The 19,022-nt window shown below is 32.3% G+C and overlaps 1 protein-coding gene across 4 annotated transcripts in view; it reads left to right on the top strand.

The window, feature by feature from the left end:
* Positions 1 to 18,620, top strand: part of LOC148611076 (muscarinic acetylcholine receptor gar-2-like) — a 153,116-nt gene extending 134,496 nt beyond the window's left edge. For 2 of the 4 annotated variants that reach the window (XM_088591187.1, XM_088591188.1), the window contains one exon: positions 12,203 to 18,620. In XM_088591187.1, coding sequence (XP_088447313.1) covers positions 12,240 to 14,309 — 2,070 coding nt within the window. In that variant the 5' untranslated portion in view covers positions 12,203 to 12,239 and the 3' untranslated portion in view covers positions 14,310 to 18,620. Of the gene's footprint in view, positions 1 to 5,401; positions 6,261 to 12,202 lie in introns of those variants that run through there. The other 2 variants (XR_015924046.1, XM_088591189.1) reach the window with 2 other exon arrangements.
* Positions 18,621 to 19,022: the final 402 nt, after the last annotated feature.

Here is a 19,022-nt window from a genome sequence, read left to right as displayed (position 1 = left end):
TTTGTAATTTTATATGATTAAGATTTAATAGATAACAGATAACCAACCCAGACTGCACACATTTATGGTTTCTTAGGGATGACCATAGACATGGTATGAAACCAAATGCAAGGTCATGGTTTGAACATGGTGTATAATTTTACACTTCGTAAAATGAATTCTTTATGAGTTCATCAATTGAGCTCAGTTTTATACGTTCACCTTCCTAATATCAGTACTGATTTAACTTTACAAGACCGTCTACTATCTTCTGGAGAAAGTACTTACGGGTCAATTGAATCTTTGGTCACGTGACCATCGACAAATGATAATATCAGACAAACGATCGTACAAAACAATACAATAATTAGAGAAGAATAACAAAGACTGGAAACAATGATTATAAAAAGAAGGAAATCATATCAAAATCCGTTACTTACATGAAAGTATGAGTTTAGTCAAAACTACAATAACAAAAATCCGTATAAGCTTGACCCACTTATTGACGTATGACGTCATATATTAATAACGACAGGCTGACGTATCAAATATTAAATCGGTGACATCATTTTATGTGGTTTCGTTTATTAATGCTTATAACATGTGTTAGTATTGGTATTCTGAATTGGTTTTGCTTGCATAATATTGAAGCTTTGATTACAAGAGTTAGCATATAAAGTGTCACAAATTAACGCTGCATTAGATAACAATAAGCCGTTATACGGGCTTTATAACAATAATAAGCAACAATGATGAGGAAAGTACTCAAATTATCGGAATCAGATTTTCAAATTAGCTTGGTCATTTATTTCTTATGGATAGCACTTTCATTAAGCCGAGCAACAAATGTTCTGGCATAAACAATAAAATACAATCGATGACTCTTAATTAAACATTCACTCCGTACAGTAATTGCAAAAATGTATTATGTATGAAATTCATGTTACTATATTTACACTGTTGTTCCGGCCTAGAATAAATAACTGTCAGTAATAGCGGTCAAATAGAAATGAGCCTTGGTGACCTCATAGAAACAGACAACAATAAATATTTATTAAACCCAGATTATCTGACTTGTCCGATCTTTATTAGGATCAATTTAAGGGCATGCTTCTTTCATGCTGGTTGCGTGATCTGTTTATCGAGATGGCGGAGCCGGAACAGTTACAATGTGGGAAAGATAATCAACCATGAGGCAAAAGAAAAAGATATTGGATCAAAATGAGGCTTATCTATATCAAAATAATTCAAGCAACAAATCAAGTATAACAAAAAAAGTAGGACATGGCAAGTATTCACTAAATTTGCCATTTTAGAAAGCATTTACGAGGCATATACATAATAGATAATTTTTATGTGGGAGTCTGGCATAACATTTTTCTGCCAGGCACCTACAATTAGAACAGTTCAGCACTTTTAAGTTGGAAATTTGGTAATATGCATACCTCCAAAGTACGTTCCAATAAAGGTAAGAAGATTTTCTCACTTGCCATTCCGTAACGTGTGGCAAAATACAAAAGCGACGGGATATATATCAATCGATGAATGCCAAAAATTGTTCACTTTCCTCAGAAATCTTAATATCCACTTCAATGTTTACTACACGTACATCTCATGGCGCCTGTTTTACTTTACCATTATGTAGTTAAAATGTTTCACCAAGAAGAAAGGCAGCTGACTTAAAATGGCCGAAGCTCCTTCAATGTTATACAAGAACATATTCTAATAAGTGATGTGGATGACAGAGAAGAAAAGTTCTTCCGGAAATGGCCCTTCGCGAGTTGAGACGACCCATGTAAAACGAGGTCATGCGCGCTCATCTTAACAAAGGAAACGTCCTAAAAGTGTATATTCAAAACTAAGGAAAGAGAAACTTACAATGAAAAGGACAAGGAAACAAAATGTATATGTTTTAATGTAAGAAATAGGTACTTATACTCGTTCAAGATAAAGCATATATTTCACTCGTTAGAGAAATTCATGGTCTTTCGATCTTTAATCTTCACTCGTGTAAGAACCTACATTGTTTTAACTACTTTCGATAAAAGCAAAAGAAAATACACATATAGTACTTGCTAATTTCCCTGCTTTGATGCAGTGGTCTAGAAAGTGCGGATTGAACGAAAGGAACTTTTACAGTCTAGTTGTTTCAGAAACTCACGCTGGTTTAATTTTTATCTAACATCTCCGTACTTTTAATTGTGTTTCTGTTCCTCATTTAGCTATTGATAAGGCAAACAATTACTGCAAAATGTCAGCCCCATGTTAAGATTGTAAAAGCTGGTATGTTATTGGAAATTTGTTAATAAAGTGTTACTGCGGCCTTGATGTGTCTGTTGGGGCTTGAAATATTGATCAAGAATCATTTAGAAGTTATTCTTCGATTTTTACACTGTCAAGGAACAGAGTATTTCAAAAGGTTGAAATGTCAGTTCTTTCCGTAATTGTCGATTTGTAAACTATCAATGAAAAGAATGGTTGAAAAGATTGAAATATCAATTCTAGCCGTTGTCTTTCAGTTTGTAGATTGTCATGTAGCGAGTCAAAAGGTCAAAATTTCAACATATCAGTTGTATGTGGAATAAGTGTCATTTTATCATCATGATACCTGGAATTTTTTTTTTTTTTTTTAGTAATTTGAGTTTTTTCATTAAATTCAGGCATGTTTGAAGCTGTGAAAGCTGGACACATTCACGTGTATGCACATTGTCTCAAAAACGCAGTGTTAGTCTCCGGGACTCTGCTCGGGAGATATTTGGTTCGCTTCTGGTCGAGTCACATTTAATATCCAATGTTTATCCGTTAAGCACGCGGTAAAAGCACACTGGTCGAGTCGGATTTATAGTTCTCGGACTAACATAATAAAATCCGACTCAGCGTGTCGGTCTGTAGAACAAGCATTGTGTTTTTTTTTATCATATGCATTAAACCACAATAAATAAATCAATCAATCAATTAAAAACTATTGACCCAGAAGTGATTTTATTCCATCGCTATTCTACGCCATCATTTGATAGACAGTCTTTTTCATAAGCTAATGTTCGTATAACCAAACAATGTACAAAATTACAAGTGACATGTTCACGGTACTAAAGGAGAGGAATAGTCAAATGGCGTGTATCAACTACATAAGTATTTACAGGATTTAGCGACAATACTTTGGAAAGAGGTGATAAAAATATCATAAATTGTTGGGTTCTAATTTCTCTGTCATCATGATCTCCAGGGACAATGACAGATGTGAAAATAATCGTTACTGGCATGTCTTTAATGTGGCTAGAATTTCAATGTAATCTCATAGAATGCGACATTAAATCCGCCGATGTGTTTCTCTCGTGGCTTCTTTTTTTTCAGCTTTATATGGCTCCAAAGCCGGAGTTTTGTAGGAATTTACGAAGATGGATTATAAAAAACGATTATGTCTACCTATAGAGGTCTTAGATTGTGTTGAAAAAATATCCGTCTTCATGTGAATAATTTAAGATAGTAAAACGTATTTACACGAATTAGGCAATTTCGAGTCTTGGAAAGTCGGTCGCAACTGCTGATTGGCAGTTGTACCTTCATAAAACTTTTAATATAGGTGTAAACAAATCATGGTTTTTGTCAGTATCAACAAAGAGTTTAACTGAAAATCTATTTTTCACCGTTATTTTTATACCAAGCAGATGGTGCCTTTTGAAATAGAAGTAATTAAATGTACATGTATTCTTATCTTCTTTTCAACGTTAAACATAAAGAAAAGAAAAGAAAACAAAACAAAACAAAACAAAAAAAGAAAAAGAAAAAGAAAAATTTAGGAATGGACATTCCAAGTGTCGGAAATAGTAGGCAGTTACTGCTCTCCATACTCTGGCAAATTTTGACTGAAATTTGCTTACCACTTTCTTTTTACGACATTTGGAAAAAAGATCCACCGACGACTACTGCTTTAAGTAAAACATATAGTTAAAGATAAATATATTATTATTATGCAACGTTGATTTCCATGTCTGCGACTTGTCGATCGTAGAAATATAGTTTACTACCACTTTGTTGACAGTGCTGGTGATGCTACTTGTCAATATCTGTCAATCTTCATTTTTCAAACTTGGATGTGTTTAGTCCTTTTTATCGTGAAGTTTCAAAGTTTTATGTCAAACACATGGGTGTCAAGTGTTAGAATTAAATTTCTTTCTCAAAAAGCTAACTTTATTTCAGAAAAGGTAATTGAGACAAATATGTCTATAGCGAACGGCGGATGTTAGAATTGGACAATAACTGTTGTTTTTCGAATCTTCTTCCTTATGAAGTATATAAAATTCTATTATCCAGATAAATGTGTCTAGATACAAAAATAAAATTCATTGTAGTAGCATGTATGTAATTCTTACAAGTTCTTACAAAATATATTTTCTAATCATATGAATTCGAATAATTTTTAAGATAATTTAATTAACTAACAGACGGCCCGCACTGACATGTGCATAATGTAACATGAATTCTCCATTTTGGAAGCATATTACATGTATTGTGTGCATGTAGGATAATCAGTACTGAATTAAAATGATTTACATTTAAAACGAATTATTTGTAAATCTAAATGTTTGAAATGTTGAATATGGAGACATTACGGAAGATATTTAAGTACATTGATTTGTAAAGAATTCTCATTTAAAACAGGAAGTCAGGGTTAGATTTATCCGAACTTAGGGAGCGTATTTTAAGAAATGTATCGATGTAGCAATGGTGTGTATGTCTGCTTTTTAAATGTATAACTTCCAGAACTATATTATTCCAACAAACACATGGCCAAATAAATTGAAAGCTGAGTTACTCATAGTATGAATATATATTAAATAAATCTGAAAATAAATAGAGAAAAATCTATTCTGTATTCCGAATAAACCGGGATAAGAGATGCTTGAAACCAACTTGTATTTTGAAAATGTTTCCCTGTTAGGTTTGTAATTAATTTAGAACAATGAACTCAAATATACCCCTATACACTATCTATACATTGAAAAGCTTCGGTTTATACACGTTTTACTGTATTGGTTTTTATAGACGTGAATAACTGAATAAATAAATAGGAGAATGATTCTGTGACTGTTTAATGCCCAGTAGTTGGAATATCTAGAGCTTTTGAAACCATCGAATGCATATAAGACATAAACTAAACATCAAGTGGAAATAAAAACCACTCTTAAGGTAATAAATAGAACAAAACAAAGATATAAAGAGGCAAGAAGGATTCCTAATAGGAATGGAGAAAATTCGTAAGATAAGCATAAAAACTAAAACAGCGTTTCCATATCGATTCTAAAATTGTATAATATTGAAATTGCAAAGTAATTGTTAGAATCCTCTTGCATCGATCCCGATGCCGGATGTTTAATGTAGCGAGCCGTTAACCGTGAATCCGAGGCATCAATAGCTCTCTTCTTGTCAATACAGAAAGCAAATCAATTGGCTCAAAATTGTATTTTAAACAAGTTTTGCTTAGACAAAACGTACCTTCAATTGGAAGATGCGGAAACAAGCTGTCTGGATTTCTTGTCGTTCCGGATTTTATATTTTATAAAATACTAGTGAGTTCAATTTCTGAATTATTGGAAAATCAGTTGCGTAAGATGAGAGAGGTAGAGAATGCAACTGTTGATTGATTAAATAATCGTATTTATCGTATAAAAGGATTTTTTAACCGAGGAAAATATTTTGTGATGGAATTCGACCACTCAGTCATGGAATTGACGCGTTTGAAATAATTATTTTTCTGTTCCATATGTGATAAACTTGACTATGGATCTTTTTTTCCTTATCATTTTTCATTTATTTAAAATCTGCGGTCCTCTAAAATGTGATATCTAAGGATTCTGCTTTTGCTTACTTGAAATGGAAAAACAGTCATTAATCTTAACACGAAATGCACATATACGTCGGATTTTTGTGAGAATTGTTTTAATGTTATATCAAATTTAATATCATATCCAAACGCTGTGGCGTCACAACGCTTCTTGGAATTTCATCTATTTATAAAATATAACTATTAAAGAGATTAGTTGAAAATATGGTGGAATCTGCAGTGTGCTTACAGCTCTTGGTTTTACATACGTTTTGAAACGATTTCGTTAGTTCTAATGCTACTGTTATAACACTATTTGGATCATCAGTAAAGTCGTACTTGCTGATTAGAGACGTGTTTGGTAAACAATTCTCGGAACATCTCGTGTTTTAATCTGGACCATCTTTGAAACATTGATCCTTAGCGGATACTTGGATTAATTATTTACTTTCTAAAAGTAAGTGTATTGATTTCTGATTTTAATATTTTGCACATCAAAGGAAAATATAATGGGTTGCAGTTTCTGCATACAAAAATCAAATTTTGAAACTCATTCATCTTGTTTCTGAAGAGTTGTTTTATAATATAAAAGCCATAATTTTCAATGTTTAAATACTTATAAAGATAATGTGCTATGGACGCATCTTTTGAACAAAGAAGATTCAGCCACTTTGATACTTTTGAACACGATTTTTTTTTATCTTTTCCTTATTTTTTTTTACTGCTGTTCGTAGCATAATTCACTTGTATTGATTCTTTTGTTCAAGAATTAAAAACAAATTCAAAGCATAACAAATCAAATAAAAAAAAAAAACAAAACTAAACATTAAGGTACTCTGTAAATTCAACTGAATTTATTTTCAAAATATGTTTTGAAATCAACCATTTTGTTAAGATACACCATTCCTTTTCAAAGAGTAATCAAGGGAACCAAGGTTATAGCGGTAATCAAAAGAATGTAATCCTGGGACAAAGACCAGACATGGAAAACAGACATACACAACAAAGAACATAAAGTAACTAAAATCATACATACAAAGTAACAAAAGCAAATGAGAAACTCGGACTCCACAAGATATAGAAGAATTACTCACCTTAGATAGTTTTAAAAACGACGTTGTTATTTTTGATGTCTTTTTTGACATTAAAAATATTTATACTGCGGAGGCCAAATATCTCGTAGATTCAATGGTTTTCCAATTGCAAATTTCTTAACTTATTCCTCTTTTCAATATTTGTACGGGTTTTAGTATAAGAAACGAAAAACTATTCCTCAAATTACATGTTCTATTGGTTTAAAACTTTAAATAGCTTAATTGGGTTTTGTAAGTATTTGTGTTTTAGGAGAAAAAATGAAATTAACGCAAAATCATTTAAAAGTTCTATTTACGATTTTTATAGAAATATTATATTTACATATATCATTTTTGGCTTTTGATGAGTTTTTGTACATACAATCTTTCAATTAGCCATGTGTATGTATTGCTGTTAGTTACAATACTTATCTCTTTAACTAATTGTTCATTTCACGTCAGAAGTTTCTACCAAATAAACTCATTCGTCGTTTATGCAAACCCTAATTTCAAGATCTGGGTATTTCAAATGCTTTTCAGTCAGCGTTACCAGTGTAATTTTTTTACTTTTAAAATGCCATCGAAATTAATTTTAGGTTACCGGGTGTTGTTGGTTTCTGTAGGTTGTATATTTGGTTAGCTTCTACTTCAAACCAGGTTGGTAGCTGAAGACGGGATATTATATTAAGTTCCTGGACTTTGTGCAGTAGCCTCACACGGGTGTTACTTTTATATCCATTTAGCTTTGAATACAGGTCTTCCTAAAAAGAAGAAATTTGAGACATGCAATTCTATAAGTGCAAAGCTTTTTATTTATATATTTCATCACTTTTACAAAAGATTTGTAACAATCATGTTCAAATTTAATAACTTTGATCAAACTATTTGTAGATATCCAGGATCGAAGTCCAAATATTTGTTCAAGTTTCACTAAACACAATTGTTTATCGCATTCTCTGTGGTTCTATAAATATTTTAAACGATGTACTCTTAACAGGAGTAAACAAATATTATGAAACAAATATCAATTTATAAGGCAAAAAATTATGGTTGTGCTGTCCAGTTTCAATTATGTTGAAAAAAAACTTGTTTTCGCTTCTGACCTACCAAGACCAAAAAGAACAAGACAAATAGAAGATATAATTTGTTCGGATTAAAGGTTGATTTTCGTTCCGTGCATGTACAGTTAACTAGCAAAAACCACAACATGCACAAAATTAATAAGTATCCACTTTTCGCTTTGTGTTTAACTCTAAATCACGAATTAAAAAATAAAACCACTGCCCCGATCATAAAAATTCCAGCTCGTTCAATCATGTTTTATGATGCTTACATAATTATCCGCCAGACCTATTTTACACCTGGGAGACGTCAGTTGAAACTACTTGCTTAATGCAGACCAGTTGTAATATACTTGAGTTATTCTACTGTGTCATTCATGCATAAGGACAAGGACACACAAATTATTGTAATATTTATTGAAATTCAACGGTTAATTCGGACAGATTGTAATACGATGTCTTGGTACTCTGAGGTATTCTACTGTGTCTATCAAATGTCAACAACCATGATTGGGAATGAGGACAGTTAATGCAATTTTATCTGCCAATTTCCCAAGGTACTTTGACTGGAATGAAAAAAGACATCATACGGCGCATTACTGAAATGGCAATTCAGTTGTATACTTGTCATTCTACGCAGGGACCACCACTTGAAAGCAAATATCAATTGTTTAACTTATCTTGATAAGAGCATTGCCTGACTTTCCAAAGCTTTGTCTATGTTTATTTAATTGGAGTCGAAAGCTGTCCTAAACATGTTTTGGAACTTTGTACCGAAACGATAGTCGCTTACATTGCATGTAACACGTTCTTTGTGCCAAGTTCAGCAACTATAAACATTAAATAATTCTTAGATTTTTCTCTATTCTTTACCAACAAAGTAGCGAAATTAAAATATGTCTTCTGTGAGTCTGTTAGTCTGTCTTTCCAATCTACGCATTTGTCTATTGAATTTGATTTACATTAACGCTTTATCTATTCACTACCTTCATATCAGAAAACTACATTCATTCGCCTCCTACAACACATGTATCGAGAATACGCCCTTCTCAACCCCCCCCCACACAAAATATATATATATATATATATATATATATATATATATATATATATATATATATATATATATAATCTGATATCGTCTATTTCGATCATTCTTTGTTAAGTAAAATAATTGGCAATTTGTGTACCTAGATCAAAGTAAATGGAAATCGGTAATTCAATTTGCCCATATCATATCTAGTAACATCATTACAAAAAAACTTGTTAACATGATAATTTAATACCGGTAGGTATTAGTATGTCTGGTTTGGAACTGCATATATAATTCCATGTACATGTAGTGGCTATGTAATCCTGAACAAAATAGGGCTACATGTAGTAGCTATGTAATCTTGAACAAAATAGAGCTACATGTAGTAGCTATATAATCCTGAACAAAATAGGGCTACATGTAGTAGCTATGTAATCGTGAACAAAATAGAGCTACATGTAGTAGCTATGTAATCCTGTACAAAATAGAGCTACATGTAGTAGCTATGTAATCCTGTACAAAATAGGGCTACATGTGGTAGCTATGTAATCCTGTACAAAATAGGGCTACATGTAGTGGCTATGTAATCCTGAACAAAATAGGACTACATGTGGTAGCTATATAATCCTGTACAAAATAGGACTACATGTAGTAGCTATATAATCCTGTACAAAATAGGACTACATGTAGTAGCTATATAATCCTGTACAAAATAGGACTACATGTAGTAGCTATGTAATCCTGTACAAAATAGGACTACATGTAGTAGCTATGTAATCCTGCACAAAATAGGACTACATGTAGTAGCTATGTAATTCCGTACAAAACATCACTACATGTAGTATTTATATAATTCCGTACAATGTAGTACAATGTTGCTGTTAACGACTTATTACAGTTAAACCTGTATTAACAAAAAATATATAGTTTTTGTAGGATACGTGAAATAGTTATCGTTATTTCCTATCACAGAAAAATAAGATATTCTTATTGGTTAAAACATGGTCATGTAATATTCATTTATGTGCGTTAGGCACACAAAATGGATAATTTAGCAGGAAAATATTTGTTTGCTAATGAATAAGTGAAAGCTTGTGCTTTATTATATTAGCAAGATTGATATAGATGTAATATGTTAAACTAATTCAAAGGCCAAAAAACAACCTAAGCTACACGACACCGCCATGTTTATTTTGCTCTTAAGATTTCATGCAGTTTTTAACATGAGTTTAATATACACTCAAAACATGATTATTTTTCGCTTATTTTAGTAGCTTGAATTCATATGATTGTGTTATTACTCAAAAGGTGCAACCAATTACAATCGCTCTTGAATTCTTTACTATATCATTCAAGAGAAACCTTAGAGGTTTTCTTAAAAACATACCAAAAAGAAAATATTTTGTCAAATTCATGGAAATCCATAGATCGTTTAGAAACTCATATTTATGGTAATACTGAGCAACAACAGTTGTTACGAAGGTTTTGGGAGTATTTTTGTTCACTACATATAACTATGCAACCAGTCAAATATTTCTCCGCTTCCTTAACCTTCTTATTACTTTTATTGGATACATTTAGGAGGATACATTTAACGCAACATCGTGCTCAACGTCAAAGTATTCCTGATATTTTGCGGCGCCTATGTTTGAGTACATTGCTATCTAGATCCATATCTTCCATGTCCTTACTGATCTAAACTTATGAGTTCACTCATATTTGTATTCAAATAACTTAATTCACATAATTTGGGTCGATCACAATGTGTGTCGAATTAAACCTGTTTCAACGCTAGTTGCGTTTGTTAACCTATTACAGAGTGTAATATGTTTATGCTTCTTCATTTCGTTCTTTGTGACATCTTCCATTTGACAGAGAAAAATATAATTGAGATAATAGGATTCAGAGGTCTATGTTCTAAACTTGTAAGGTTAACAACCCAGACAAAAATATGTGAAAGTTCCTAATTGACATTTCATTAGCTTTTATATGGGTTTGCGTTCTGAATTCATGTGCATGCGCAAAGAAACTCATACTATATATATAAAATACTATAATTTCATGGTAAGAAAGTCTTGTTTCATAAATATACCAAATTCAGCATTTTTATTTTTTTTTACATTTTAAGTCGGAAATAATATTTTGAACAGTTGTAGACCCCTTTTAGAAGTATATGTATATTTTTATGTAATTTTAGCGAAGGTGTTATGACATAACGTTTTCAATCCCTCAGTCTTTTCGTCCTAATTTCGGGTTAAAAATCAATTTGTATTTAGATAAAAAGGTCGGGCTCTAGCATCACAAAACTTGAAAAATAATTCTGAGAAAATTATGAACTGTTTGTGAAGTGATTTATTTTAAAAACTTTGATTAGAGTTAAAATGAAATTTAAGAATATTCTCAGACGTAATTTTGTTTGTTTGTTTGTTTATTTTTGTTTTTTGTTTTTTGTTTTTTTTTAAGTTTTGTGACTTTTCGGGCGAATAAAAAAGGAATAGGATTTTTCATTACAATATTCATTGTTGAAAGGCTAGTAGACTTAAACCAGAAAGAGAGAAAATTCTTTGTTTTAGTATATTTTGAATTCTAAAACTGCATTTGAAAAAAAAAACTAAACATAACGAAATCTGTTTAACCCAGTAAACCAAAAACATTGTCGGATACAACAGTTTGTTGGGTGTTGATTTCACAGGTGAAATTCAAAACAAATGAATAAAAAAGAGAAAATGTATCCATCATAAAGAACCATCCGTTTATACAATAATACGCAAACGTTGAATGTGTATATCTTGGAGCAAATTTTAAGTTTGAACTTTGAAATGCCAAGAAGTCACACAACAATCATCACTGATTAATCACCTGAAAGCAGCTTGATAGAAAAAAAGAATAAAAAATTATGATTGTAATGACAAGGACGCGCTGATGGACTTCTGTTAAGCATTATACGAAATGACCCTTGTTCATGAGTTTTTATTTCATAATAACGGGTTTGCTGTAACACAAAGTAAATTACAAGATTTTCAACTAATAATGCCGGTTTTGAGGAGTCTATTGCATATTAGATAATGTCTTTTGCACAGCGATATAATAAATTTCCACTACTGTACCTGAACAAAATTTACAAAAACTCAACTCTGTTCTTATGAGTACTTAAGATAAATGTATGCACAACTCCATAAAGAGATGAAGAAGAATTTAAATCTTCAAAATTAAAATTCTAATTCTTTTTCAGGGCAAAGGATGACCTAGAACCTAAAGGTGGCGTCACTATGGCAATAGCAAACATATCATCGGAAGTGGTATTACTGGCAATGGATGCAATCTGTGATGTCGGTTTGGTTGTTGTTGACAACTGCACGTGTAACGGAAGTATCGTTAATAATACATGTACAAATTTAACTGACACATCAGGAACACCTAACTACTCCCCTCCCTATGCACTATGGTTGACAGTTCTTCTAGGATTAATGGCCGCCATTGTGATTATCGTTACAATTGGCGGGAATATCCTTGTGCTATTGTCGTTTGCTTTAGAACGAAATATACGACAACCAACGAATTATTTTATAGCATCTTTAGCGGTTTCCGATCTTTTGATTGGTACATTTTCTATGCCTTGTTTTACCTTATATTTGTTGCTAGGATATTGGCCATTGGGAGAGATGTTATGCGACCTGTGGCTTTCTTTAGATTGGACTGTTTGTTTAGCGTCGCAATATACCGTATTTTTCATAACTGTAGATAGATTTTTTTCTGTAAAAATACCGGCTAAATATAGAAACTGGCGGACTGAGAGGAAAGTCGTGATAATGGTAGCATTTACATGGATTATTCCTTCTGTTGTGTTTTTCGTTTCCATTATAGGATGGCAATATTTCGTAGGAAAACGGACTGTTGATCCGGACACATGTGAAGTGCAGTTTATGAGTGATCCTTTGTTTACATTTCTGTTGACTATAGGTTACTATTGGACCACTCTTGCCGTTATGATTGGGCTATATGCAGGTATATACAATGTGGCACTCTCGTTGCAGAAAAAGTCAGAGGCTAAACAAAAACGAATGACTACTGCAATGGGTTTATCAAAGGATAAAAATAAATCTAAAAAGAACAACAAAACATTAACAGTACCAACCATAAATGATACTGCAAATGAAGTAGACAACCAAAATCCAAAACATATAGACACAACAAGCTTTACGAAACATCCAGAGGAGGACCGATCAAGCTCTCCGGCTTTTGCATCAGACGATGAAAATAGCAGTAGCCAAGGTGCTTGTGGAAATCATAAATCTCATAAGAATAAACACAGACACGAAGATATAGACGATGAACAAACTTGCTTTGTAAATAGTGCTGTCCAAACCGACACTACATATCGGCCATCGTTAAAGGGAATGTTGGGTCAATCGTTCAACCAGGTTTCTAAAATAGCTCTATCGATTACTGCGCCAACATCGTCGGATGATGATAAAGAAAAGAGTGATTCGGTAGAAAAGCATTCGGAAGAAATTAATAACTATCATAACGCTGTGATGCACATGGAAAACACCCCGAAGTCCACCGATGCACTCTTGGAGAACGATATTTTGTGTGGATGTAAATACATAGATGAAGAGAGTTTGAAATCATTACAGTCGGCCGAAAATATACGACTGTTATCTGAACCTATTATTGAATATGCTTCCTCCACAGATGACGATAGAAGCTCCCCGGTGTGGAAAAAACGTAAGGACAAGTATCTTCCCATTCCCATACCGGAAGAGCTATCCACGTGCGTTTCTATGTTAGATAGTGGTGTTGACATGCACGAGGAGCACGAGCAACCTGGTACAAACATTACAGTAATGGCAAATACAAATTCTTTAAAACCGTTGCCTGCTAACGGCAAAACCTGGAACAATGTCGTAGGTCTTGTAAAACAACAAAGCATGGGACAAAAACTCACCGCCGAAGAAACCAGTGAAAAGACACACAAGTTTGGGAGTCCCTTTCATGCTCTTGTCAAGTCAATACGAGCGAAACAAAAACAAAGAGAACGCGAAAAGCAGAAAGCAGACAATAGAAAGTCAAAGTCAGAGAATCGAGCACGGAAAGCTTTACGAACAATAAGCTTCATCTTAGGTGCTTATGTGCTTTGTTGGACACCCTATCATGTGATGGTGTTCATCATCGGTGTTTGTGGCAAAGCTGACTGTGTAAATGTTATACTCTATAGTTTCACATACTGGTTATGTTACTTAAATAGTCCCGTCAACCCGTTCTGTTACGCTTTTGCCAATCAACAATTCAAAAGAACATTTTTACGACTTTTGAGATTTGACTTCCATAAGACATAGTGTTTGTACCTAAAGTATATATATATTTTTTTCGAACAGGCAATCCAACATCATGCACTGTACATTACAAGTACTACTATTCATTTCCATTTTTTTACTCAGTTAAAAACGCAAGACGGTCATAATTTCAAGGCATTTTAGTGTCATTGGAACTGGTTTTAAGTAGCCCTGTCTTTCTTCAGGATACAATGTTTTGAATTAGCCCCACTTTCTCTTTATTAAATGCAGATTGATAATTGGCAATGTGGATGGTACAAATAAGGGAAAGTCCGTGGACAAATTCTATTCAAATATAAATTAAAGTGCAAAAATATAACGTGCAAATATAATCTAGAGCCAGTGGACATGTTTTATGAAAAGGGAATCCACTTTTTGAAATTAATAAATTAATAAAATCGTTTTGAGGTACCAGCAACACTTAAAAGCCAGATGAATCAATACATTTTATGCACATAGACGTGTACATGTAGTTAAACATACTGAGACATTAGGTTTTGTTCACTTTCTGAGACACGTATCTATTTTTTTTTGGATTGCCTGTTTTTCTTCCATCACAATCAAATACGGTCAGCTACTTAATTCTGTCGATATGTAAATAGGATATTCATAGTATCTTTACACGCAATTATAGTTTCCAATTCAGTAAATAGTGCTATTGGCTATTTTGGCCTGATATAGATGAACTTATTTCCAAGTAATTTATGTGACATTCAGTTGTTATACTCAATATAAGTCAAAGATGTATGTAAAAGTTGTATATGCATGTATACGTACGTATGTTTAAATGTGTGTGTGTGTGTGTGTGTGTGTGTGTGTGTGTGTGTGTGTTTGTTAAGCTGAACAACTGAAACTATTTGAGATGAATGGTCAATCATGCAAAAATATTAAGTATAGTGCTATAAGTGTTCTACTTGTGAAATCGTTCAAAGAAGTGTGAGATATTTTGAACTTATTCCAATCATTTCATGTAAACGCTATCAATAGAATATTTAGTTAAAATCAATTGAAACCTTATTGACCGATATTGAATTGGATGGTCATCTAAGCAGCAACATGGTATAAATTTTTGAATTAACAACAGTTAATGGAGATAAAATTTAGATAAATACTAGTATGCACATTACTTATAAATTGCTATAATAACTTTTACAGTTTAAAATCGTGGATTGTTTTTTGATTGAATACTTAGTCTTTTGCTGCTCTCACACAGTAGTAGTGCTGTACAGAAAAAAATGTTCGTTAGTAAAACAGAACGTATTACTAAACGTAAATTTTCATGACAAAAGTCAAGTCAAGTAAACTTTAAAGTCGATATAACAATATAAGCTCTGTAGATCTTGTAAAGAATGGTTATTTGATTAAATTCTTCGAGGTCTGAGAGGATGACTATTTGAGGTTGTACATATTAGCATACAACCACCAACTTCATTCACCGTCTGAAACATTGTCCTAAATATTAACAAGTCCCTTATGACTATGTCTATCATTGTCTACTTGTGTTTCCCTTATCTTAAAAAAATATAACCATAATACACTTGTTCAAACCGAATTCTTTGTCTTTTTTAGGCAGTACCGTGTTTTCTTTTCACAATTTCAAAAAAAAATTCATATACAATTGACTTTGCCTAGAGACATTATAAGTTATTGATAATTTAGTTTGGATCGGTTTTAGTGTATCTAATTATAAAAACATGATTCATTTGTATACATTTTTTGTATATTGAGTGATAATTATCACGGAAAATAGGTTTTTTCCCATTAATGTTTTAACGTTGGATTTAGACGATCCAGATTTGAATAATTTAAATGTCTTGGGAAAACTTGTGGGTGTTACATAGTACTCTGGCAAGGAAGGGCAATAGGTTAATTATGGTGGGATAACTTGCTAGATGCGAATTGATTTTATAATTCCTATTACGTTAGTTCCCCACCCTTGGGATTAAAGAGATAGGTTTTTACAGTGTTGTTGAATTGGCTTTTTCAGTACACGCAACCACATGTCATTTGTCCACTACAAATAATACGTCATAGTAAGAAAGAAATGGTCAAGGGAAAAACCTACAACAGGTAAGCATCAACGTAAAGCAAAAATTGCACCGAATGAAGATTTCTTTCCTTTGTTTGTACGATTTTTATTTTATTTTACGAAAAGTAAGACTGCGTTTGATAACATAAGAATTTTAGAGACGAACACTTGGACACCATAAGACATCGTTTTAAGACGTACACGAAACGATTTGTATTTGTGCATCGAGTGCAGAAATCATTCCTTTGTAATTTCCGAGAAAATATTTTGGCTGGCATCTGCTCTTCGTAATTTATATAGTATAAGAGAGACAGGGTGCTGTATTGTTGGAACTTCATTCTTTTTGTTCAGTATTTCTGTAATTCTGATTTCTAATGACTGAAAACTTATATATTTAGTGTGTGTGCAATAATAGTGGCAATATAACTATGGAGGACATCCTTACCTGCGTTTTTATACAACCGTTGAATTGGCCTTCCAACTTCGCCCTGGTCCGATACACATATGTACCATAACTTCCTGGTAAAGGATAAACTACAAATTCCAAAATGAGCTTTTAATTTTTATTAATTGGATCTTTTTTTAATATTTTCTTGTTATGAAAAAGGAAGCGTTTGTTAGATATGAATGTTTGTATTTTCTTTTAAAATGTAATTATAATAGATATCAATTCTTGTTTTCCTAAAAGGAAAACATGGGGCTCGCCATGTGCTAATTTTATAATATAAATTAATTTTCACAGCCAATTGTCTTTCTTAAAACATGCATCAGAATATTCTACATGTATCTGGTTCATTTGTAGATATAAGGGAAAGGGGGAATGTTCCAGATATCGGAATATTCATCCTATTTGAATTCTCAGTTAATTTCGCTTATCTTTAGCAAGGTTAAAAATCCTGGAACCCCCTTTTTTCTGGAATTCTCTTTTCTAAAATCGGTCTTTCGAAGAGAGTGTTATGCTTTGTCCTACCCTGTAACCGACGTGTAACGGCGCATGCCAGTAATTAATAGTATATGAAATCAGTTCGTCGTTTTACAAAATTAAGAAATTTATACTAGACATTCTCAAATAATTTAATCATTTTTGAAGGCCTTATTTGAATAACTATGATTTTCCTAACTTTTTTTAGTTTAGCCTCTATGGTAGTCGAGGGGCATATTTAATGTACACTTCCGCAAGGAATGAAAATCCTACCTCGCGGGAGAACGCGTGCTCATTACATCGGCTGCACCGCATTGAACGCGAAAGTGTCGTTTGACAGACTGCATTGTTTGTAGTCCAATACCCATGCGTCAGTAAATGATATTATTTCTAATTTATAATTAATTCACATATTATTTTAACAATAGAATACCCGAATAATTCAATCGTTCGTGAATTTACATTTTGTTCAAATCATTCATCAGTTTAATTTTATGTACTACATCCATTGTGAAGTAATACTATCCTTAAATGAAATATAAACAACTCATTTTAGAAAATGTCATTTGAAAAAAAAAAAAAAAAACACAATGAGTAAGCATGTAATTACATGAAGACATTTTGATAAATATGATATACTGGAATATTGATACAATTGGAAAATGAAATAAATGGTGATCTTAGCATTAATTTACATGGAAGGAAAACCCACATCAAAAAAGAATCATCGAACTAATTCTAATTAAATATTCTTCTTTGTTTTTTTTTATTTCAGAAATTTTGTACAGCATGATATACGAATTAATGTGAATACGCAATATTATCCTTTTGTAAACAGTTTTTACTAAATATAGAATGTATTTTATTTGTAATGATTCTGTTTGTTACAGTATTTCAAAACATTTTCCTCTATCAAAACAATAAAGAGACAATTATCATTGTTCAGAGCATTGCAAAGAAGTTTTTCTCTAACTAAAGTCCAGAATATAAATTTATGCAAGAACAATGAGTAGATTGTATTATAACGTTATCATTCGTGAGTACCAACTCTCGGGGTTACCTGTAAGATAATAAGATAAATAAGATTACTAAGATAAATAAGATTACTAACAACAATGTATTCTCATATCGCGAATTTTATATTCCACGAACAAGTTTTTTCGCAAAACCACGAAATTTGGTACTCTTTGGTAAAATGAAATTAATTAATTAATCGCGTTACTATGAGTGAACAGAATTTAACATTATTGTGTATGAATCTATTGTTAAGCGAGTACATTTTTCATCACAAGGCTTGTTGTATTGTCCGAATATTTGTTGTATATATTATACCCTTGCCATAAATAAAATTGTTTTTAAATCAGTTTTTACTTTTTATTGTTGGTTATATAATCGAAGCCCCAGGAAGACAATTGGTTGGCGCAAGGTGTTTTATTTAATTAAGTTAAACCGCAGAACATAATGGATTTCATTTGCAAGAACATGACAAATTATACCAAGTAGGGAAAATAGAGAAAGAGTTCAATAACTTACAATAAAAACAAGTATTATCTTTAATAAAAAATAAAGAGAGACGACGTAGTTCTTTATAATTTTCTATATTTCTTTCAGGAAATAACACATGGCACGCAATTTTAATTTTCGATACATTTTTTTCGAACGCCAGTAAGTTATCAGTATTTGGCCAATCGGGAAACAGAATTGCGATCAGGTGACTTGTGTTTTCATGAAAGAGCGTCTTTAAGGCAAAGGGTAAAAAGAGACT

This window comes from Perna viridis, chromosome 7 (genome assembly GCF_037379345.1).
Source record: "Perna viridis isolate PV_CMFRI_1.1 ecotype Kerala chromosome 7, ASM3737934v1, whole genome shotgun sequence".
Lineage (NCBI taxonomy): Eukaryota > Metazoa > Mollusca > Bivalvia > Mytilida > Mytilidae > Perna > Perna viridis.
This window is presented reverse-complemented; position numbering and strand designations above follow the sequence as displayed.